At 62.6% G+C, this 23962-nt stretch overlaps 1 protein-coding gene across 1 annotated transcript in view; it reads right to left on the bottom strand.

Annotated features, from left to right (window-relative positions):
- LOC123359411 (unconventional myosin-Vb-like) overlaps positions 1 to 23956 on the bottom strand; it is a 97861-nt gene extending 73905 nt beyond the window's left edge. The window contains exons 1-13 of the mRNA XM_045001082.1: positions 23861 to 23956; positions 22138 to 22377; positions 20368 to 20574; positions 19430 to 19523; positions 18764 to 18909; positions 17990 to 18106; positions 12442 to 12557; positions 11667 to 11841; positions 11190 to 11283; positions 9809 to 9952; positions 7748 to 7899; positions 6093 to 6182; positions 4483 to 4633 (exon numbers count right to left, since the gene is read on the bottom strand). Coding sequence (XP_044857017.1) covers positions 4483 to 4633; positions 6093 to 6182; positions 7748 to 7899; positions 9809 to 9952; positions 11190 to 11283; positions 11667 to 11841; positions 12442 to 12557; positions 17990 to 18106; positions 18764 to 18909; positions 19430 to 19523; positions 20368 to 20574; positions 22138 to 22377; positions 23861 to 23887 — 1753 coding nt within the window. The 5' untranslated portion in view covers positions 23888 to 23956. The remainder of the gene's footprint in view (positions 1 to 4482; positions 4634 to 6092; positions 6183 to 7747; positions 7900 to 9808; positions 9953 to 11189; positions 11284 to 11666; positions 11842 to 12441; positions 12558 to 17989; positions 18107 to 18763; positions 18910 to 19429; positions 19524 to 20367; positions 20575 to 22137; positions 22378 to 23860) is intronic.
- Between the last annotated feature and the right edge of the window lie 6 nt (positions 23957 to 23962).

The raw sequence follows: 23962 nt of genomic DNA, 5'->3' as shown, positions 1-23962 counted from the left end.
GAGTGGGACGGCTGGACCTGACGCCAGATGCTTCCCTTTGGTGGGGGCCCTCCCTCGGCTCCTTCTGGGAGGTCCCATGGTGACTCTCTCTCTGCGTTGAGGCCGACCTGCTCCTTCGAGACGCCTCCCTGCCATCCCCCGCCCGACTGTCCATGTATTGGTCGGCCAGCCGGCCTGCATGCTGCGGGTTCTCCGGCTTCCGGTCCATCAGCCACTGCTTCAGGTCAGATGGGCACTGCTCATACAGGTGCTCCAGTACAACTAGGTCAAGCAGGTCCTCTCTAGTTTGGGCCCCGGCTGTCCACTTGCGGGCGTACCCCTGCGCCCGGTTGACCAGTTGCAGGTATGTGCCCTCCCGGGTCTTACGTTGGCCCCGGAACCTCTTCCGGTACATCTCCGGGGTCAGCCCAAACTCGCGGAGCAGGGCCTCTTTGAACAGGTTGTAGTCCCGCGCCTCCGCCCCTCTCATTCGGCTGTACACCTCCACGGCGGTGGAGTCCAGTAAGGGGGTGAGGCGCCGGATCCTGTCTGCAGGGTCAACCTGGTGCAGCTCGCAGGCATTCTCAAAGGCCGTCAGGAAGGTGTCTATGTCCTCCCCCTCCTTACGCGGGGCCAGGAAGTTCGTATCGAAGCTCTTTGAAGGCTTGGGCCCCCCCTCACTCACCGCAGCCAGGGCCTCCCTGTTGTTCAGTTGGGCCATGGCCAGCTCATGTCTGCGCTGCTTCTCCCTGTCCTCGAATTCACGCTGCCTCTGCCGGTCCTCCATCTCCATCTCCTTCAGTTGTATCTCTCTCTCCAAGTCCAGCCGCCTGCGCTCCACGGAGGCCGAGCGTCGCCGGGACGACCCCCTGCTGGCCGGGGGGGTCACGGTGCCCTCGGTAGTTGGGTTCCTCCTCCTCCCCCTTCCCCTAGGCCTAGGGGTGGGAGGTCTCGGGATGCCCTCAGCAGCCGGCTGACCACTCCCAGCGGGTACAGACACTGGTGTCTGCGCTGCATCTGCCGGGCTGCTTCCCTCAGAGACCGGGTCCGGTTCATTGACTCGGTCTCTCTCCTCCAGCCGGGCAATCAGCTGGGCCTTGGTGAGCTTCCCATAGTGCAGCCCCCTCTGCTTACACTGCTCCACCAAGTCGCACTTGCGCTGCGTGGAATACATCTTCCTGCTGGCCGCTCGCAGGCCGGGGTGCTCGCCGCTCCCCACGGGTTCCAGGGGGACCCCTAGTGTGCCAGTCCTTGAGGTCACCACCTCTCTGCCAGGGTCGAGCAGCAGCCTCCTCCGCCCCTGGGATCGCTTGCTGTGATCCCCCGGGGGACCCTGTTACTGCAAAGTCCTTCTCTCTGGTCACACTCGCCCGGGGGTGAATCGCCCCTTCGTTTTACTGCTCCCCAGTCACTTACTGCAGGAAGTGCCGTCCGCGGGGTGCAGTCGATCCCACCGCTGACACCAGTTGTCACGGAGTGTGGGGGACCCAGGCCCTTCACCCCCGTGCTCCCTACGATTCACCAGGACTCTCAGCCAGCCAGTAAAGCAGAAGGTTTATTTAGACGACAGGAACACAGTCCAACACAGGTCTTGCAGGCACAGATAACCAGATCCCCCCGGTTAGGTCTATCTTGGGGGGGCCTCCCAGCCCCCCCCCGGGGATCAGAGCTCGGTCTACCTGCTCCCCTCTCTTCTCCAGCCCACTTTCGACTCCCAGTCCTCTCCGGCCCCTCCTCTCTCCTCCGCCTCCTTCCTTTGTCTGCCCTGGCCAGAGGTGTCACCTCCCCTCCCCCAGGCCCAGCTCAGCTCACAGTTGAATTCCTGCATCTTCACCTAAACCTCTGGCTCTCCCCTCCCCCGCACAGACAGTCTGTGCTTCCTACTCCTTCACAGCAAGTCCCGAGCAAAGAGGACAGGGCCCATCTGGTCCCCATGCCGGGGCCGGCAGGAAGCGGAGTCCTAGGGGAGCAGAGAAGGGACCCCAAGCAAGGTCCTGGCTGGTGGAACTTGGGGCAGTTACAGAAAAAGGGGCCCGCCTGTGGGCCCCCGAGTGAGCAGGAGCCCTGGGCACTAGCTGGGAGCCCTCGGGGCTGAATCAGGGGCCACATCCTGGTACCAGCTCCCAGAGCCACTGGCCCTGGCAGCCCAAGCGCTTTCCCTTCATGGGGTGGGTGGTGCCCTCAAGTTACCCAAATGCACACGGCCTCCCCCAGCACCACCCCCTCCTTTGGGGAGCTTTGATCCCTCCAGGGTGGCGGAGCCCAGGCCCGTGGCCCATCACCCCCGAGCTCCTGGAGCAGCCGGTCACCTGTGGAGTGGTCAGCGCCGTGCACAGGCAGCAGATGGCCTCAGCATCTTCCTGCGTCGTCTTCGTCACCTGCAGCAGCTGGGTGGCCTGGATGAGGGGCTGCAGGACCTCCCTGGCGCCGCTCTGCTGGAGGCCCTTGGCCCGCAGCCACTCCTCCAGCTGACTCACGTTGCAGCTGGAACAGAGCCACACCGAGACGCTCCAGCCATAAGCTCAGCCCCTTAAGAGCAGCTGCCTGGGGGAGCCTGGCGCCTGTCAGCGCATAGCAGGGTGGCTCTCTGCGGCTGCAGCACTATGAATGTATCCAGCACGGCTCTGTCCCCCTCGAGTGCCGGGACCGGGGACGGGAGCGTGACAGCTCGTGTCTTCCCTCGCTCCGCCCAGGGGTGGAGGTTTTTAGAGCCACACGTCCAGGGTTCAAGCCCCATCCTGGGCTCCGCACTGCCCAGGACGAGGCTCCCTGTTGCCCACGCAATGGAGCGGGTGGCCCCAGTTTGAGCATCATTTTCCCTTCCACTCAGCTGGGCCCAGTTCTCCCCCGCCCCAGACTAGTCAGCCAGGACACAGCCCCCCCCCCCCCCCACACACACTTTTGTGCCCCCGGCCAGCCGGGACATCCCCATGCCGGGCACAGCTTGGCTCGACCCAGCAGGAGAACTGCCAATAGCAGCCCAGGGCCATGAAGAGCTGAGCGGCCCCACTCCCAACCAGCTAGGTGGGAGGAAGGATGGCCCAGGGGGTAGGACACTAGCCTGGGACTCTGGTGACCTGGGTTCAAGTCCTGCCTGAGGTCTCTGGCAGAGCAAGCTTCCCCGGGGGGTATTACTGCCACCGCTGGGGTGTCAGGAGGATACGTGCAGGCAGATTGAGGTGCCCCACCAGTGATGGGGGCAGAACTGGACGGTAGCTAGGCCTGATGGCACCATAGGAACCTGGCACTTGGAGCTTTGCCTCCCCCTCTACAGACGCCCCCTGGCCAGGTGGGATTAGCCCTACGCCCATGGAAAACCCAGCGCTTGGGAGTCAGCCGGAGCCCAGGAGGGGCCAGCGCCCAGTCCCGTGCTCTGGAGGATGGGCCTGGGCCACGCAGGCCAAGCCCAGCTTAGGAGGGACAAAACCCCGGATAGCGGCTGTGGCCTGGACGGAGGGTCCAGGAGGCTCCAGGCCCAGCCTGACGGGGGAGCAGCACCCAAGCCCCGCAGGAGGCGGGAGGGGACCGACTGACCTGAGCAGGAGGCCCTGGCTCCAGGAACAGGCGTCCCTCCTCAGGAGCAGGTAGTTGAGGGCCACGCTGCTGATGGTGAAGAGGAGCTGCCGGAAGGCCTGGCCCACGACCACGGGCTCCAGCTGGTGCCTCCCCAGCGCCTCGTGGAAGGAGCTGAGCTGCTGGAGGAGCGAGTCCAGCGTGTAGGCGGGAGCCGCCGGCTGCTTGCCGTAACTGGGGGATCTGGGCGACGACAGGCCCTGGATGGTCTCGCTGTCCAGCATGGCGGCGACTGGCAAGGCAGAGGGGAGGGAGACTGAGCTCAGCCTGGCCAGCGGGTGGTGAAATCCCAGGGCCCTTCCCTCAGGGAGCAAAGGGCCCTGCCTCTGCGGCTGGCTCTGCTCTCGGTGCCCAGGGGGCTGGATACGTCCTGGGCACTGATCTATGGGCAGCATCCGGTGCATGCCCCAGGACCCCACAGCCCAGGCGCTGTGTTTGGGAGGCTGCACCTCCAGACCGGCTCCTGCCATCTGGTGAGTCACCTGCCGCTCGCTGCCATTCAGAGCAGACCCAGACTAGCCCCGAGTGCCACGCTCCCAGGGGGCAGTCGCTCAGCCAGGCGGCAGAGCAGGGACCTTCCCGCCCCCCCCCCCCACCCTGTCCAGCTCATGCCATTAATCTCCTCACTCCCCCCACAGGGCTTGTGGCAGGTCAGTGCCCCAGCCACCCTCAATCCCAGAGGGTCACTGGGCAGGTAACAGGGTCCCTCTGAGGCTGTACTGAGGGGGACGGGGCAGCCACTTGCTCTCGAGATGCCAGGTCTGCCCAGCCCACCATGACCCCTTTATGCCAGGCCTAGCCATGGCATCCCCGCCTCGAGCACCGAGCCAGAAGCCAGCTCTCTGCTGCCCTCACGCCTCGAGTGCTGCTCGTCACACCAAGCTCGCTCCCATCCCTACAGCGCTCCCAGGAGGCCCAGCCGGTACATACCAATCATGGGCTTCAGTTTTTTCTGTGCCACGCAGATCAGATGCTGGTAGATCTGGATGGCCAGGTCACCCAGGCTCTGGCAGTGGCTGGCCAGGTCGAAGTTCCTTAAGCAGTGCTGGTTCCGCTTGGGGGTGTTGGCCAGCCGGTACTTCTGCGGACAGCAAATGGCCGGGCTCGTGGACCGAGAGGTGCTGGAGCCTGGCAGAGCCATGCCCTGGGCTCTGGAGAGCTGTGGGGTAGCCATGCAGGGACCCACCCCAGCATCCACTGCACACGTCTCCCCTCCAGAGTCCGTCACATTCCCACCCAGGGGTCTCGGCGCACCTGACACAGGTCAGTGACTGAAGATCAACTCTGTCCCCACTGCCATAAGCTCCCCTACCCCCCTCCCCAAGGCAGGTGGCGTAAAGAACCCAGCAGCACCCAGTATCCCCACGGTACAGGTCACCCAGGCATCCTATTCTAGTGCTCAGAACATCCCCTGAGGATGCTGGTCTCAGGGGCTTCCATGGAGGGGATCTGGCTGGGTTCTTCTCAGCCCTTCGGGGGTGGATGGTTTGCTGGTAGGAAGAGACCCCTCCCCAGGCCAGCAGCTACTGCCCAGTTTGAAGCCAGAGGGTCTGGGCTGTGGTTCACCATAGAATCGTAGGCTTGTCGGGCTAGAGGGGACCTTGAGAGGTCAGACTCCAGCCCCGCCCCCGCTGGGGCAGGACCAAACCTCGGCCATCGCTGACAGGTGTTCGTCCAGCCTGTTAAAAACCTGCAGGGAGGGGATCCCACCGCCTCCCTCCAGAGCGTTGCTACCCTGAGAGTTTGAAAGATTTTCCTAATATCTCACCTAGATCTCCCTTGCTGCAGATTAAGCCCATCACTCCTTGTCCTCTGAAGGCTGGACATGGCGAATTGATCACTGTCCTCTTTGTAACGGCCCTTAACGCATTTGAAGGCTAATCATCAGGTTCCCATCCCCCAAGCTCTGCGTCTCAAGACTAAACATGCCCAGTTTTCAGCTTCTCTCCACGGTCAGGCTGTGGAAGCCTGTTCTCATTCTCGTTGCTCGCCTCTGGACTAAATTTATCCACATCTTTCCTGACGCGCGGCACCCAGAACCAGTCTCAGGTGCCTCTGCCTCACCGGTTATTCCCCTTCGGCTGTCCCTGCCTACAGGCAGCTCTTTGGAGAGCTGGTGTGAAATCAGCCAGATGAAATTCAGTAAGTGCAAGTGCACTTTGCTGCATAGTATGGCAGGCAAAGAGCCAGTACACGCAGGGCGGCATCAGCCAGAGGCTTCCCCTTGGAGCAGCGAGGCCATGGCCCGGCCAGGTCCTGTCTGAGGCCGAGGGCAGGAGCCACTGACCCCAAAGGAGAGAAGCTGAAGTAAACAGCCACGGAGCAGTGGGCCAAGACAGGCCTTTTGGCCCAAGCCAGCGCCAGGGACTGACTCAGCGCCATCTTGGTTTCAAAAGAAACTAGGGGGAGCCTACTAAAGGCAAACAGCCCCCCCATGCCTGCTGCTTCCTGGCTGTGACCTGGTCTGCAGCCCCCAGCCGGGGGAGGCCAGGCCAGGCCAGCCTGGAGGTGCCGTGCTGGAGCAGGCCCCGTGCCCTCACCTGGTCCCCGCCGTACTGTCTCAGGCAGTTGGTGAGGCAGCAGGTGTTGGCGAGCCAGAGCGCCACCACGCCGAAGTCCTCGCTGTGCTTCTGCGAACGGGAGACACAAAGCGACGCATCAGGGTGGGGTGGGGGGGCCCAGGCATTGGAGACTCGCACAAGGAGGGAGCACGAGGAGACTGTGCCAGGGAGCCGCGCTAGAGGCCGTGGGCACACCAGCAAAGCCAGCCGCTGCTTGGGGGTCTGCATCCCTCCCCCCAAATCAGTGCGAGGGCCAGAACAGGAGGCCACTCAGCAGACACAAGTGGCAGCATTCAGCCCAGCCGAGCCCCCCGTTTGTGCCCCTGGCTGCCTCGGGAGGCCTGGATTTTACAGTTGCTCCCCGACAGCCCAACCAGCATCTGGGGTCCCCAGTCACCACGGGGCCTGCTCCAGAGACACCCTGATTCATTGTTCACAGCTGGCAGCCATGGGCGAGCTCCAGCAATCTCCATCTCACGGCGCCGTGGGGCCCCAGCGATCAGGGGAGCCGGGATGGACCCTGGGGGCCACTGCCCATCAGGGAGCAGCGTCTGCTGAGAGGCAGTAAGAGCCCTGATGCAGCCAGTGCTGGGGAGGAGCCGTCACTGCCCCAGGCTGGCTCCAAAGTCACTGCCAGAGGCAAATGCAGCTGCAGGCAGAAGCGGCACCAGGCATGGCCAGGCCAGCGAGAGCTTCTGCTTTCTGCAGGGCCCAGTGCTCCAGGCTGGGGGGCTGCCAGCCTGCAGAGGAGCCCCTGAGACACAAGGATTAATATCACATCAGTATCAGCGTTTGCTCCCTTCTCCGCCCAGGCCCAGGCCCAGGCCCCTCACAGGGGACCGACACTGCAGCGAGAGCGGCCTCCGCTCCTCTTCCCAGCCACTGGGGCTGGACACTCCTCGGCAGGGCTCTCACCGGGACCGAGGGGTCTCTTCCCCCACATGCCCTGCTGGGGCAGCAACACCTCCCCCAACCACTGCCCCCAGACACCCCTGGCCTCTCCCTCTGCATGGGGGGGCAGAAGGGGGGAAGCAGCAACCCAGCCCTCCCTGCTGGCAGCCCCAAGCCCCCGCCCAGGGGGTGGAGCAGTGGGACACCCTCAGTGACTGAGGCCACCTCTGGCCAGAGGCAGAAAACCAGCAGCCTCAGGCTCCTGCTGGCTGACCCCAGGGAGCCGACCTGCCTGCCTGCACCTCCCCATCATGGCGCCCGCCTGCACCTCCCAGATCCCCACCCCGACAAAAACCCCAATCCACCCCATGCGCGTAAGCAGCACGGCTACTGCAGGACGAGGCCTCCTGCCCCTCCAAGCCAGGCAGTGGCCCAGAGCAGCCGTGCTGAGCCGGCCTGTAACCTCAGCCCCAGGGCCCCAAGCCCTCCTCGACGGGCACACTCCTGAGGGTGGCATCACAGATCCCTAGTAACGCCCTGGCCCCTGCCCCGGCTCACACAAGGACATGCCTGGGGGCTGCAGGAGGCATTTCTGGGCAGCTCGGGCACGAGAGGGAACAATTGGGTGGGGGGCACGTGCCAGCGGTAGGGAGCCAGCGCCTGAGGGCCGCCCCTCAGCCATTGACTACAGAGGGGCCACGATCCCCCTGCCCCCTCGCCCGGCATGTCCCCCACCACCGTACCTTCACCACCTGCTTGATGCCGCTGACGACGGCGGCGAAGAGCGAGCGGATCCCGTGCTCGTCGTGGCCGGAGTCCGCGTACCGGAAGCACATGAACAGGACGTAGGCCGGCAGCGTGGGGAGGGCGCCGGGGCTGTGCTGCGGTTTGAAATCTGCAGGGCGAGAAGGGGCCGAGTGAGTCCGGGATGGAGCCGGAGGTCCGAGCCACAAGTCACAGGCTGGGGCCTGCCCCACGGGAGCTGCCTACAGGGCAGAGGGGTCGTAGCAAGCGACAGGTGGGACGAGACAGGCCCTGCATTCAGGGCCCCAATTTCAAACCCCTCCCCTCCCCGGAAGGAGCCAAGCTCCTGCTAACTTCAGCAATACGTCCTCTGACCCCGACCTGGGCCCATCACCTGGACAGAGCCCGGATCCCAAGGCCCAGTCGCCCCTTTCATTACAGCCAAGCAGCTTGAGCTCAGCCCAGCGCCCAGAGGGGCATCACCCCTCCCTGCCGTTAGCACCTCTCCAGGCACAGCCCCCTCTGCTCTTCCCTCCCCGTGCAGGGGCTTCATCTCTGCCCCCACCCTGCCCAATTCCTCTGCCCCCCAGCCTCCAGCACAGCCACTCCACCCGCCCCCACTGACAGAGCCGACATCTGGCCCAGCCAGGTGCTGTCCTCCTCCTTCCCCTCCTCGCCAGCTTGGGGTCACCCCTAGCAGGCTCCTGCTCCTGTCCTGCAGGTCTGCTGAAGTGTTTGGGGAGGAGGCCTCTGGCTGCTGACAGTCGCCCTCCGGTCTCATGGAAATTAACATGCACAGACCCCCCTGCCCCACGGCTGCATTTCTGGGCTCTCCCACGTGGGCACGTGCACATTTGATTTAATCCCTTCACCCACTCACAAGAGTTCAGTCATTGCTCATAAGCACAGAGCCACCGCTGGCCTGGCCCAGCACTAACCAAGGTGGGGCTGGAGACTTCCCATCCACCCCAAATAAACAGAACCCCCCCCCATCCCCTTTCAAAGTCAGCTGTCCATTAGCCACCCCATCCCTGCCTGCTCCCATGTAGGGTCCCTGCCCTCATTAAAGGAGGCAACTCAACCTCATGTGCCTTCCCGACCGGTCAGCAAACCAAGCGCCACTCACACGGCCATTCTACAGCCCACGGCTCGATCCGAACCGGCACATTCACCCCCACGGTCCTGGCCAGACCCGCAGTGCTCTGCCAGTGTGCCTGCATTACCCTGCAGGTTTCAAAGGGATACAGGGTTCTTCACTCCCAGTGCAGCACTGATGTGCTCTACCCCAGAACTGGCTGCTTTTCCGGGGGCAAGAAGCATCCGGGGAGGCTGGGATGAACGGGACGAGGCGTGCGGGCGGAAAGGGGAGCTGCAGTGGAGGGCGAAGTAGCAGAGGAGCTTAGTGAAGTTCTGCACGGGCCATGGGGAACGTCCCATTCCCAGATGCTCCTCGGGAGAGGTCAGCGTGGTTAGAAAGACATGCGCAATGTGGAGGCTCTGGAGCAGCTTGGGTAGCCCAATGCCCTAAAGCACCTGCCCAGGGATCCTTCCCCTGGAAGGGCTCAGAAAGGGGAAGTTTGTCCCCATTTTCCATCGGGCCATTTTGCACCTCTCCCAGCGCAGATTCTCTTCGGGCACTTCCCTCCCCGGCTGTCATCCCGCCAAGCCAGCCACACGTCATCTTTCCTCACATCAGTCCCAGCCTGCTGCTCCGTGAGCGCCTTCCCACGAGCCTGTCTGCACGCCATGGCCCAGGTGCGGCAGCGAGACTGGCACCACGCAGCTGTGCGGGACGCGATTGATGCCTCGGCATATGCTGCTCCGCATCACACCTGCCTCTTGCTGCTGCTCTAGCACGACAGGCCCCGAGGGAGTCTGTCTGTTCAAGCCACTGGGGATAGGAGAGTCCCGGCCCCTCCAGCTCTGCAGGGTCCTGGGCCCTGAGGTTCGAGCCCATGGGGAATTGTGTGGACACAAGGGGGTCTGGCTTGAGCCAGGACTTACACTGCTGTGTAGACAGACCCTCAGCCCCAACTCCCCGTGGGGCTCCAGCCCCCCACCTGTGATGATGGTCCTGATGAGGCGCCCTTCATCCTCTGCTTTGCACCCCAGCATGCCCCCGAATGCCCCCGCTGGGCACGGGACATCGAAGGGCCTTTCCATCTCTTCCACCTTCAGCTCCAGCAACCGGGCCTTCCCGCTTGCTGCACAGGGGAAGGAGCAAGAACATTAGAGTCAGAGCATCCGCTTGGATCCGGGGCCACGTAACCTGACTCCTGAGTGGGGCAGGGACTGGGGGTCCCACCTCTGCCCGGGGAACTCCTGCCAGGAGAGCTGGGCCCTAGGCAGAGGGATATTCAGAGCTAGAGGTTGCTTGGGCTGAGAGCGAACCGGATGGACGCTGCCAGGCAGCCCTGTAAGCTGCTGTTGGCAAATAACCCTTCACTTGCTCGCCTCTTAATCTGTGAATGTCCAGTACCCCATGGCACCTACCTGGAGTGACCAGATGTCCCAATTTTACAGGGACAGTTCTGATTTGGGGGTCTCTCTTACATAGGCTCCTATTACCCCCCAACCTTGTCCTGACTTTTCACGTTTGCTGTCTGGTCACTCTCCACCCACCAGTTTTAAATCAGCTGCCTACAAACCCAGCCAGCATCTCCCCTCCATCAAACTGCTGCCAAGAGCACCCCCAGTTCTGCAAAGCTCCCTGCTCGGCCAGTGCCGTAGTAGGGTACCCTTGCTGCTCTGTACCCCACAATAGCGAAGGGGACGCTGAATCAGAGCAGTCCGACTCTGCAATTCACCAGGCATTGCTAGCTCTGCTCTGGGGTTGGCAGCTGTGATGGGGGTCCTGTGCGCTCAGTGTGGGGCTTTCGGGGAGCACATCCCAGAACATGGAGGTTTACAGAAGGCTGTGGGAGCTTTGCTATTAGGAGACAACACGAGACACAAGGCGAGCCCAGAACAGCGGCTAAGAAAAGCCACTTTGGTCGGTCGTCTGTCAGCGAGAGGCTCATTTCTGCTTCCCGGCTGCAAAGCAGCTCTCGTGCAGACGGGTAGCGATGCCCCGTGGCAGGTAAGGGGGCGTTGAAGGAAAAGCAGAAACGCTGGCATTAACGGAGCTCATGGTGCACAGATGGTCGCCTCTGCCCTGCTGCCTAGCGGGTCTCATTGGGCAGCTGGGGGAGCAGGGGCCCCATCCCCTCTAGCTCAGGCCTCGGCAGTGCCATCGCCAGGCCCAGGGCCCCTCGCCATCTGAGCAGCGCTCAGGCCCATCCCACCAGCCCCCACTGCTCCTGCGGTGAGGCGGCAGAGCCGTGTTTCTGCTTGAAGCTGCTGCATCCAGGCTAGGGGATGCGGTCGGGAGCAGAACCCCCCTTTAGGCCGGCCACAAAGGACATTCGCCCCCCAGCCGGACCAGTCACAGGAGGCACCTGCCTGTGAGATCCTGGATTTGCTTCATGGAGGTTTTCAGCTGCTTCTGAAGCTTGAGCATGTTCTTCTCCTGCCTCTCCAGCTGACCCTTCAGATCCTGGGGAGCACACGGGGAAAGGATAGTCCATCACCTGGTGCTTGGAGGGGACCCTCTCTTTCCAATACACCCTCCCAGCCAGGAGCAGCAAGATCTCCCCAGGAAGGCCTTGCAGCAGACGGAAAGCAGCTGGCCAGAACGCTGCCCCAGCTACTGTCGTCTCTAATAGGCACATGGCCCCTCCATGGAGCCCAAGTCCCAGCATGGGGAGGCGGGGGGTGCGCTGCACCAGGGCGTTTACCCAGCATGCTGAGCAGCAATCAGCCTTCTCACAGCCACAGCTACGTGGCCAGGCTGGGGCAAGTCTTGAACTGCAAGCTCAGCCATGCAATGCTCCCACCAACCCCCCTCCCGCCATCCCAACAGGCCCGCTCCCGCTTTACCAGGTTCTCTCTCTTCAGCTGGACGATCTGGTGCTGGAGCCCGCCCTCCTCCTGCTGCAGTTGCAGGTCCTGGATCAGGCTCTGCTGCTGCTTGCTCAGCTGCTTCAGGGAGCAGTTGTCCAGGCGGAGACCTTCCAGCTCCTGCTGCTGCTCCTGCAGCTGGCTCTTGAGTAGCCTGCAAGGAAGGGCAATAACTCAGAGGTGCCAGCGATTGGCTCACCAGGCAGGAGGCTGGCAAGGCCTCAACTCTATGCCCCTCCGTGGGTGAGACAGGCAAGCTTCCCCCATTTTACAGCTAGGGAAACTGAGGCAGGGGTTGCTTAAGTCCAAGGCCGAGATTGGAACAGAACCCAGAAGACTTGAACCTGGAATTTTTTGAAGTCTCCACACTCTGAACCACGCACTTCCCATTGTCAGGGCTCTGACCTGGCTCTTGCCACCCAAACCCCGTCTCGCCTCTCCACCACAAATGCATCCCTGCAACCTCAGATGGCCTGCTGCTCCCCCAGGGCCAGCGCTGCTGGAGGGCGGCAGGGCCACCCGAGGGGGGAGAGAGACAATTTGCCCCGGGCCCCGCAAGGCCCCCACGAGAATGTCGCATTCTATAGTATTGCAACTTGTTCCATGGAAGGGGCCCCTGAAATTGCTTTGCCCCAGGCCCCCTGAATCCTCTGGGCGGCCCTGGAGGCCAGGCCCCCGGAGGGGGGTTTTAAGCTTCCACAGCAGCATTATGGGAAACCCAGACATGGCTGAGACACTGAGTAAACAGACTCACTTATTGGAGACCCGGACAGCATCATACGCATATTTCAAGTCTTCCTCTATCATGGAGTCTTCCTCCACCATCTTCTCCGGGCTCCTGTTCAACCCCAGGATCTCTGCAATGTTCTGCTGGGGAGGAGGAGGAGACTGAACCGGGCCGTTCAGGCAGCAGGCCCCTCCCCACCCCCACAGGCAGCAGGCCCCTCCCCACCCCCACCCCCTCTGCAGCGAGGGACATGATGGGTGAGAATCTCACCCTGCGCTTGAAGATCTCAAAGGGCTTCCTCCCGTGAGCCAGCTGAGCCCTGGCCCTGCACAGCTCCTCGCGGGTCCTGGCCAGGTCCTCCGTGACCACGTTGAGCTGCCCCAGGAGGAGGAGATAAGCCTTCTCATAGGGGGTGTGACGAAGTGGGACTGTTCGTACTGGTGGCTGGGAATGCTGGGTGCAGGCCTCTAAGTATCTAGCAGCAAAAGGCCATGCAGCCGAATGCCTGACACACTGTCGCCTAGCAACTGATGGCCGGGCCCCTCCCTGCAAAGGTGCTGGCTAAAGGTGTTGGAGACAAAGGGGTCAGGTGACCTCCTGGCCCGGGAAAGAAGCTGAGCAGAGAGGAGGGGCCGGAGGGGGTTGGGCAGACTGGAGCTGGCTGGGGAAAAGAGGGGAAGCAGAGAGAGAGGGCTCTGATCCCCGATGGGAGCTGTGGGGCTCCTGGGACCCCAAGATGGACCTAACAGGGGGGATCCTGTTATCTGTGCCTGCGAGACCTGTGTTGGACTGTGTTCCTGTCGTCTAAATAAACCTTCTGCTTTACTGGCTGGCTGAGAGTCCTGGTAAATCGCAGGGAGCCCGGGGGTGCAGGGCTTGACTCCCCTACACTCCGTGACAACTGGTGGCAGGAGTGGGATGACTGCACCCCGTGGATGGCGCTTCCTGCAGTAAGTGACTGGGGAGCAGTAAAACGAAGGGGCGATTAACCCCTGGGAGAGTGTGACCAGAGAGAAGGACTTTGCAGTAACAGGGTCACCCGGGGGATCACAGCAAGCCATCCCAGGGGTGGAGGAGTCTGCAGCTTGACCCTGGCAGAGAGGGGGTGACCTCAAGGACTGGCACACTAGCGGTCCCCCTGGAACCCGTGGGAAGCGGCGAGCACCCCGGCCTGCGAGCAGCCAGCAGGAAGATGTATACCAAGCGGCGCAAGTGCGACCTGGTGGAGATTTGCAAGCACAGGGGGCTGCGCCGTGGGAAACTCACCAAGGACCAGCTGATTGCCCAGCTGGAGGAGGAAGATCACAGGAATGAACCGATCCCTGTCTGAGGGAAGCAGCCAGGCAGAGGCAGCCCAGGTACCAGTGTCTGGCCCGGCTGGGAGTGGTCAGCCGGCTGCTGAGGGCATCCCGAGACCCCCCATTCCTATGCCTAGGGGGAGGGGGAAGAGGAGCCCAGCGAGCACCGAGGGCGCCGTCACCCCCCCGGCCAGCAGGGGATCCTCCCGGCGAAGCTCATCCCCCAGCAGGGAATCGTCCCAGCGACGCTCATCCGTGGAGCGCCAGCGGCTGGACTGGGAGAGAGATAAAATGGAGAAAGCTGGAGGATCGTAAGGAACAGAGGGAACATGAAGCGAGACAGAGGGAACAGGGACTGGCGGAGAAACAGCGACAGCGTCAACATGAGCTGGACCTGGCGAGGCTGGGGGCAGCAGGCCCCGGGCGGCGGTGAGTGAAGGGGGGGCCAGGACTGCGCGGAGCTTTGATAAGTCCATCCTGGCCCCGCGCAAGGAGGGGGAGGACATGGGTGACTTCCTGGGTGCCTTTGAGACGGCCTGCGAGCTGCACCAGGTGGATCCTGCGGACAGGCTCCGGGTTCTCACCCCCTTACTGGACCCCAAAGCCATGGCATTGTACGGCCAGCTGGGAGAGGAGGAGAAAGGGAACTACGAACTATTCAAGCAGGCCCTGCTGCGTGAGTTTGGGCTGACTCCTGAGATGTACCGGGAGAGGTCCCGGAGTCAGGATAAAACCCCTGAGGTCTCCTATCTGCAACTGGCCATCCGCATGGAGGGGTACGCCAGCAAGTGGGCAGATGGGGCCCAGACGAAGGGAGACCTGGTTAAACTGCTGGTACTGGAGCAGCTGTATGAGCAGTGCCCATCTGACCTGAGGCTGTGGTTAAGGGACCAAAAGCCAGAGAACCCGCGACATGCAGGGCAGCTGGCCGATGACTATGTGAAGAGCCAGTTGGGGGGTGGCAGGGAGGAACCCCAAAGGAACAGGCCCGTCGCGACGCAGAGAGAGAGTCATCTTGAGACCACCCAAAAGGGGAATCGGGAGAATCCCCTCCCAAAGGGAACGGCCAGCGACAACCGACCGGTTCGAGGGGACCAACGGGACATGCGCTGCTATCAATGTGGCCAGAGGGGCCACCTGCGGTCCCAGTGCCCCAAACTCCCGGACAAACTGAGCAGACCAACCCCCCCACCGGGTTAACTGGGTAGAGAACCAGCCGGATGAGGGGCAGCATTTGCAGGAAAAGGGGGCTGGCCGCGTACCACCTGCGAAGGAGGGAGGGGGGGCCCGGGTCAACCCCTCCGAGGGGCTGGATGCTCCCAGCCCTGAGTTTTGGGTTTACAGGGTGGGCACGGGGCTACCCCTCCGGAAAGAGTGCCTTGTTCCCCTGGAGGTAGACGGGAGGGAGGTCACTGGGTACTGGGACACGGGCGCAGAGGTGACGCTGGCCCGGCCCGAGGTGGTGGACCCAGATCGGATGGTGCCCAACACCTACCTGAACCTGAGGGGTGTGATCGGGACCCCATTCAAGGTGCCTGTGGCGAGGGTACACCTGAAGTGGGGGGACAAGGAGGGCCCCAAGAATGTGGGGGTGCACCCACATTTGCCCACGGAGGTGTTAATGGGGGGGACCTTGAGGACTGGCCAAGTAACACCCGGGGTGCCCTGGCCGTGAACCGTAGTCAGAGCCGACGCAGGGCTCTGCACCCTGACACCGGGGAAGGTACTCCGCCCGAGGCGCAGGACCCTGACCCGGTGGGGAGGGAACGCCCAGGGACAGGGCACAGAGAGGCTGCGGCCGCAGACCCAGCCGGTGAGAGAGAGCAGATCCCCGTCCCTGCCCCAGCGGCTGAGTTCCAGGCCGCGGTGCGGGAAGACCCCTCCTTGCGGAGGATAGGGGACCTGGCCAACCTTGGGGGGCCGGGGGGGGACAGACCATGGGACGAGGTGGCCAGAAAAGGTTCCTGTGGGAGAAGGGGTTCCTGTACCGAGAATGGGCTCCCCCAGGGAAAATGGAGTCGGGGGGGGGAGAGATCAGGAGGCAGCTGGTGGTACCCCAGGAGTATCGCCACCAGCTGCTGTGCCAGGCCCATGACATTCCCCCCTCAGGGCACCAGGGAGCCTGGCGTACCCAGCAGATGCTGCTACAGAACTATTACTGGCCTGGGGTCTTTGCCCATGTCCGGCAGCACTGCCGCTCCTGTGACGTCTGCCAGAGGGGGAGGAAGGCCCGGGACAGGGGGAAGATGGCTGTAAGGCCCGGGCCCCGCCCCGAGGAGCCTGTCCAGAGCGGGGCCAGGGTCAAAAGGGGGGCTCTGAACCGAGAGAGCCTGAATCACAGCCCCCCAGACTGGAACTTGGGGAGAAGGCCCCAGCCCTGCGTGCACCCCAGGGGTATTGGGGTGGGGAAAGAGCACGGGTGGCATAAGGCTTCCCCCCTGCAACCTGCAAGTGCCCTCGAGTCCCCCCGACCTACAGGGGGGCAGGAAACTGGAATGACCTGGGGGTAACTTCCCCCAGAACGGGGGGGACCCTGGGGCAGCCATGGCAACGTAGGTGGGTTCGAACTTCCCCAGGTCACTGGCTGGAGTGACCCTGCTCAGTTCAGTCTCGAAGGGGGGAAGAGGTGTGACGAAGTGGGACTGTTCGTACTGGGGGCTGGGAATGCTGGGTGCAGGCCTCCAAGTATCTAGCAAAGCAGAAGGCCCAATGCCTGACACTCTGTCGCCTAGCAACTGATGGCCGGGCCCCTCCCTGCAAAGGTGCTGGCTGAAGGTGTTGGAGACAAAGGGGTCAGGTGACCTCCTGGCCCGGGAAAGAAGCTGAGGAGAGAGGAGGGGCCGGAGGGGGTTGGGCAGACTGGAGCCGGCTGGGGAAAAGAGGGGAAGCAGAGAGAGAGGGCTCTGATCCCCGATGGGAGCTGTGGGGCTCCTGGGACCCCAAGATGGACCTAACAGGGGGGGATCCTGTTATCTGTGCCTGCAAGACCTGTGTTGGACTGTGTTCCTGTCGTCTAAATAAACCTTCTGCTTTACTGGCTGGCTGAGAGTCCTTGTGAATCGCAGGGAGCCCGGGGGTGCAGGGCTTGACTCCCCTACACTCCGTGACAGGGGTCCTGCCCATCGTCGTCGTTCAGCGAGGAGGAAGGGCTGTCGGATCTGAGCCTCCTCCACTCATGTCTCTGCCTGCAGCGGCCCTTCTCATGGTCCAGGGACTGAGATGGGGACTGTGGGTGGAGGAGGAGGCCAGGAGATGCATTCAAGTACCATCCCTGGTGTGTCGGACGCTGGACACTGAGCCCCACTCGGACTGGGCCATCTGGCTACACTGGGCAGGCGGCGCCTGATGCCAAGCTCTGCACTAACTCCCCATGAACGCCCCAACCCACAGCCCATCTGGCACCAGAGGTGAAAGTAAGCCGGTACGGGACGGTACAGAGTACCGGCAAGAGCCAGTATGCCGTGACGGACTGGACCGGCTTCCACGGCGGTGATTTAAAGGGCCCAGGGCTCCCGCTGCGGAGAGCCCCGGGCCCTTTAAAACCCCACCCAAGCGGCGGCTGGAGCCCCAGGCCCTTTAATTCACCCCTGAGCCCCAGAGCTCCCAGCCACCTCTGCAGCTAGTAGCTCCAGGGTCATTTAAGGCCTTTAAAATTTTGAAAGGCTCCGCCTCTTCTGGTTGAGGCCACGCCCCCGCTCCCTCCAGGAGTGAGGGGAAAGGGCACCCCTGGCATCTGACCACACAGTGGCAGCCATGGGACGGCAGGACAGGTCGGTCTGGTTGGCCCAGTCGCACACAGAGGAACGCTGCCGGGAGGCAGCATACGGGAGGGGACGCCAGGGTTTACTCCTGGCTCTGCCACCAAGCTGTGAGCTCGGGCAGCTTCCCCAGCTGAGCCCTCACACGGGAGGGGAGGTTTGTGACACAGGAAGCGCACGGAGCCCTGTGCGACACGTGCCAGTCAAAGGCCACGTCTTTGCAGGCACTAACTGGGCTGTACCAACAAGATCACCAGCGCAGCCCACCCAGTCAGAAGGGCCTTGCTACGATTCCCGGCCCGAGTCTGATGCCAATGGGACTGGCAGCTAGGTGCCGCTGCCACCGCCGAGGGGCAAAGGGCTGGAGGGCAGGCTTGGCTCGGGGACTTCCCCCGCCCCCTGCCTGTGCCCAGCCCAGGGCAATGCTTGTTCCAGAGCCCAGACCCTCGGCTTCCCGCCTGCAGTCAGGGCAGCAGAGCCATGCACCAAAGCCAATTGGTTGATGTGAAAGTGTCTCACCTCGCTCTGCGGGTCGGCATCATCCCGGGACGGGGCTGTCGACAGAGACGATAGGTAGCTGCATTCGGAGTCCAGGATGCTGTTGGATGAAGGGGACCTCTGGAGGCTGGGGGTTTGCTGGAGCGGGGAGGAAAGGTACAAGGGTGCGTTATACAGTGGCTGAAGCTCCAGTCCTTGTTACGGGGCGGGGGGCTAGGGCATGGGGAGAACTCGGCAGGGAGACAGCTCGGATCTTTACGTGGGCACGTGCTACCGCTCCCTAGCCCAGTGGTGACAGATTTGGGGCGGGGTGCCTCCGTCCTCCAGTGGATGTGCTGCCCGCCAGGGAATCCCGCCATGGGGACCAGAGAGACGTTCCCCTCTGATCTCCAGGGAGCAGGGCAGAAGTGGATGGTGCAGCTGTGACATTAGCTTCGGGCTGGGACTTTCCCAGAGAGCTGAAGGTGTCTGGCACCCAGACACCACGTGGAGTCACTGGGATTTGGGCTCCTCGCGGTTTCAAAAGCCCCAGCCAGCTTCGCGCCGATGGTGCAGCTGTTCTCAGCGGCAGGGCGCGGCTCTGAACACACAGCGACCCTAGGGCCACCTCTGCCCTGGCACTGAGTGAACACAGCACAGACCAGCAAGGCTTCCTGTCCACCTCCCCAGTCCTGCCTCCATGCGACAATCCTTCAGCAAGAGCTTCCCTCCATTTCGCGGCAGCCTGTGACCCCTCGCCTGGCTCCCCGGGGTATCTGGGATGTCCAGGGCATCAGCCCAGCCCGCACTGCTCACCTTGTGGAAGGCCACCTCATCCTGCAGGTTCTCGCAGCACTGCTCCAGGCGGGCGCACTCCTTCACCAGGTTCTGGTAGCGAGCCCTCTCCCCCTCCAGCTGGCACAGCAGCTCCTGGCTCTCCGCCGCGTGCCGGCGCAGCTGGTCTGCAGGGGGCGGGGAAGAGGAGAGCAGAGACGGTAACATTTGCCTGCAGGCCTGGACCCGAGTGTGACAGGCTCTGCTCCCTGCCCACCCTGTGCAGGAGCCCAGGCACCAGCACCAGGGGAGGAACGTTGACGGGGCTGCCGAGCGCCAATGCTGCGCCGCCTCTGGAAAACATCTCCTCCGGCGTGGAGCTGCGAGGAGAGAGCTGGGAACTTAGCAGCATGGCCAGCAGGCCCATGGATTCAGCCGCCAGGGCGGGCAGGCTCAGGCCACACGAGACCTCGCCTCTGGGACGAGGCTGGGCACAGAGCTAGGGCAGTGATCGGCAGGAGCCGTCTCAGTAACCAGCCCACCTAGTTTTGGGCCACAGTCTCGGCTTGGCAGCATCACCCTGCCCACAGAGCTGGGCCGCCCGGGTGAGCACAGCCGGAGCCACCCACTGGGCTTCCCTAGAATCCAGCCCCCAGCTGATTGCACCCGGCACAGCAGGAAAGGGGCTAGTGGGAGGGGCATTTTAACCTTCCAGCTCCTGCGACTGCTCCATGATCCGCTGGTTGAGAGCGTCCTTCTCTTCCTTCAGATTGGATTTCATGGCTTCCAGCTCAGTCAGGCGCTGGCGGGAGAGAGAGAGCTGGGTGGTGGGGGCAGACCCTGACAGCAGTCCAGAGCTATGGGGCGAGAGGACCTGCTCTGGGGGTCGGAGGCCAGGCAGGCTCTTTCACATGGGGCCCATCACAGGCTGCAGGGCCCATCCTTCCTCTACCCCACCAGCCAGGGGGCCCGGAGAGTAGCCAGGCCCCTGCATGGGAGATTTATTGACAGTTTTACTTTTGATGGGCAGCATCAAGGATTTAAGTGTTGGCTTCAATTTTTTATTCAAATTTTGAGTTGTGGGAACTTTGGTGGCAGAAGGGGGATCAGACAAGGTGGAGCTTTAACTCTCGGAGTCTCCACAACTTAAACCCGATCATCAACGTCTTACGTCAGATATACAGAATAATCCGGGTTTGCTTTCAGAAGGTTCATGTCAAACAGCGTTTCTGGCTGTCTAGGTTTCGACTATCGATGGACATATTTGACTGTCTGTGCGTACAGGGATATTTATGGTGGCCAATATTTATCAATTAAAAAAAATTGACTCCTGCCAAGTCTATGTACAGACTAGCTTAAGTCAAGTCACCAGAGCCTTTGCAACACACTAGCAAGGAGAACACTTGTGTCGCCTCCCACTCTCACAGCTGAGCCAGAGAGGATAACCAGCCTACTACTGCTGCCAGCTATTGGAGCTGCCCCATATGTTCAGTGCTGGGTTTGAGTCACACCCGTTAACCACTGGGGTGGGGATCGTTGCTCTTTGGGACCAGGTCTAAGGAAGGGACGTTTAGCTCCCCTCAGTGTTATTGCTGGCTGCCGGTTAGCCGGACAATCAAGAAATCACCCCTGCCTGTGCCCTGCACCTGTTTCAGCTCCTCCATCTCCTGGCCCAGCCGGCCTTCCGAGCAGCTCTTCTCCGACTCCACGCGCTGCAGCTGCTCCTGCAGCTCCCGGATGCACGTCTCCTGCGCCTTGTCCTCCCGCAGCTCACTGCACAGCCGCTCCACCTCCTCGCTGTGGGAGGCTCTCAGTGCCGACAGCTGCTCCGAGAGACTCCAGATCTCCCTGGCCTGTGGGAGGGGCAGCAGTCAAGAGCCGTTTCAGGCCTGGCAGGGTCCCAGGGGAGGAACTGGGTGATTCCTATCTGAGCACTGAACAGCGGGGAACCAGGAGGGGGAAATCCAGAGAAGCTGCCTGGGCCTCATCTCACCAGACTGCCCCCATCATCCCCCCAAAAGCCATACAGCTCCCCGGAAGTGAGGTGCTATCCAGTGCCTCCCGGCAACCCGAGCAGCGTCAGCCCCAGGACACTGCTGGGGAAACTGAGGCATGGGAGGAGGAATGACTTCCCCAAGGCCCATCACTTCTGGGTTCTGTTCTCAGCCCTGACACCGAAGTCCTGACTCCCAGTTTCCTGCTTTACCAGCCCTGGCATCGGTCTTTCCTATGCTAGGGCTGGGCCGGGCCTGGTGTACCTGCTCCTTGGCATTGGGCCACCTGCTGTTCCCAGGCTCCGCACATCTCAGAGGAACCATGAACCCCCCTGGGGCCAGCCTGTGTCAGAGATCCTGGGCCCTGCCCTGCCCCACCCCGGATGTGTTTGGCCCAAGAGTGCGCTGGCTTTTCCCAAGTCTCCTTTGCCCCCACACCAGCTTTCCAGGCCGCCCGATCCACCCCAGGGCAGCGAGATGGGGTCTGTCCACATAGGCCAGAGACCGTCAGGGGCGCAGGTTCGATTTAAAGCCCCTCCCCAGCAGAGAGCAAACCGCGAGACACGGGAGGCAGACAGATGGCGGCGCCAACTGGTAAATAGTCAGCGACAGAGCACGGCCTGCCGGGCACGAGCAGAGCCAGAGACGCTGCCGGGCGGGGGAGAGGGCGGACACGAGGCACCGTGAGGAAGTTACACAAGCGGCATCCGCTGGGTCACGCGGGAGAGGGGTGGGGAGAAGAAAAGGTTCAAAGGCTGCCAGGGCCTGAGCACGTGGTGCCCTCTAGAGCCACTCAGTCCCCGAGCGCCCCGTGAAATACCCGAGGAGACCAGAGCAGGGAAAGCCGCTGCCGCTTGCAGCCTTCCTCCAGCCCTACCAAGCCAGCTGCTCCACCTGCACTGCCTCACTCCCCACACCTTCGCTTTCCCCTACCCGCCCGAGGGCTGAGCCAGAGGGAGTTAGGTGGGTTCAGAACTAGAAATCTGTCCTGAGCCAAGAGGTCCAGGATCCTGCTCTGCCAGGAGAGCCCGATCCAAGTCTTCCTGCCGGGCCCTGGAGTCAGGTACTGCTGGGCCGGAAAAGAACCAAAGTCTGGCTGCACTAATGGACAGTGCTTCCCAGGAGAAGGGTAGAGAGGCCTTTCCCCCAGGCACCTTTTCTCAGCAGAGTGATCGGAGATTGTTCGGTATCATTAAGGGAGTGAAATGCAGCCACCTCTGGAGTGGAGCATGGCTACTGCTTAACAACTCACAGGAACACGGAAGAGGAGGAGACGATCCAACATAGACTGCTAGGGGAACTTAGCAAGGCAGAATGCAGCTCCCCAGGACTCTCCCAGATGTGCCCAAGGCTCATCCCAGCGCTAGAGACCCAGGAATCCCCCTGTAGCTCTGGGGCAGCAGGAGGAGCCAACCCACCCACCTGCTCATCCACTTTGCACTGCAGCTGCATCACTTTGATCTCCATGCCTTTGTTGAGCTGTTTGTAGTGCTCCACCGACTTGGCCTCGATCCGGAGCCGCCTCAGCTCCCTGCGAGCCCGCATGCGCCGGTAGCAGCACTGCAGATAGACCACCGCCCTGCGCACCCGAAGGTACTTGGTGCGAGCCAGCCAGCCCCTCACCGCGCTCTGGATCACCACAGCTTTCTGGCTTGCCACCATCTGGGTAGAGAGCAGAGAGCCGCCAAGGCTTAGGGCAGAAACTCGGCCAGAGCACCAGGTGCCGGCAGCTACGTCCTTGCACAAACAGCGGCCACAAGGGATCCAAGAACACGCGAGTGCACCCCCTGCCTGACGCCGAGGATGCCGGTGAGAATAGGAGCCCTGCTTCACGGCCAGAGGGTTTACCCACGTGGTCTTACTGGAATGAGACACTTGGTGGCCCCCGAAGAGCATTTAGGAGCAGATGAGAGGACACTGCTGCAACTGTTCTATCCTGCACCTGAGCCTGGGGGCAGGCGGAGAAGGGTTGCTAGAGACTGGGGCAGGAATCATTTTTCCTAGCGTGGGGGTATTTGGTGGTTCTACTCCAAGGCAGTTCCAGAACCATGCCACGCACGCGCACACACCTCACAAGGGAGCGGTTGGCTGGGATCAGATCCAAGCCTGGACTCCAGGACAAGACCAGAGCCAGGTATCAAATTCCCACCCCGCCTCCTTTGCCCCCCAGCTCTAAGTGGGTTTCTGCCCTTCCACTTGGCAGCCTCGAGGGCTGCAGGCAGCCTGCCGGCCTCCGAGGACACCCAGGAGATAGTCAGTGCCTATGCCTGGCCTAACTGTGGGTGCTCCAGCCCCAGAGCACCCACCAAAAATAGGGAGTGCTCAGCACCCACCAATCAGCTGTTTGGCAGTGGGCAGGAGGCACTTGTGGGGGTGGAGCAGGGGTGGGATGAGGGAGGGTCACGCGGGGACGGGAGGGGGCACCTTGGAGAAGAGGTGGGGTGGGGCGGGGCCACTGGGTGGAGCACCCAGCCGGACAAGTGAAAGTCGGCACCAGCGTGACGCCGGGTGTGGCTGTAGGACTCTGCCTGCTCCCCGCAGAGGGGCTGTGGGCAGGGGTGGGGCATGGGCTGCTCCAGCACGAGCCCCGCTGGGCACTGGACCCACATGAGCCGGCACAACGACAATGCAGATCCCCCGAGCTGAGGCGCACGGGCCGCCTTCGATACCTGCTAGGAACCTGCTCACTCCTGAGGGTGGGGATGGGGCAGCTCCCAACAGACCCTGAACGGGCCACCAGGCGCCCCACCCCCCAGGCAGGAGAGCGGTACCTCTGCCCGGGGAGTCACAGCACGACTTGCTCACACTGCCTGCAGTTGGGGGGGGCTGCCCACAGGTACCCCCCCCATGCTGCTAGGTAAGGCCCCACACTCCCTGCACATGCAGGACAAGGAGCTGAGCCAAACAGGTCACTGCTCTACCAGCAGCGAGAGGGGGATGCATCTCTGCTCTACAGGGGGGCTCCCTCCAGATCCCAGGATGCACTTGCCAGCCCACCCCCCTCCCACATTACCTGGGGCTCCTGTAACCCGTCAGTACCCCCTACCCAAGGGCTGCACCCCTGAGAGCACACGTGGGATGTCCCCCTCCGAAGCTGCCACCACGAGCGGATCCCCAACCCCGCGGCTGCGGGCAGGGCCGGTACCTGGCGGTGCAGGCGCCTGGCGAACATGCCGCGGGCAAAGGCCTGGATGGTGACCACTGCTGCCTGGGTGCGGAGGTACGAGCGCCTGGCCAGGGCCATCTT

Source organism: Mauremys mutica, unplaced genomic scaffold, assembly GCF_020497125.1.
Source record: "Mauremys mutica isolate MM-2020 ecotype Southern unplaced genomic scaffold, ASM2049712v1 Super-Scaffold_100120, whole genome shotgun sequence".
Lineage (NCBI taxonomy): Eukaryota > Metazoa > Chordata > Testudines > Geoemydidae > Mauremys > Mauremys mutica.
This window is presented reverse-complemented; position numbering and strand designations above follow the sequence as displayed.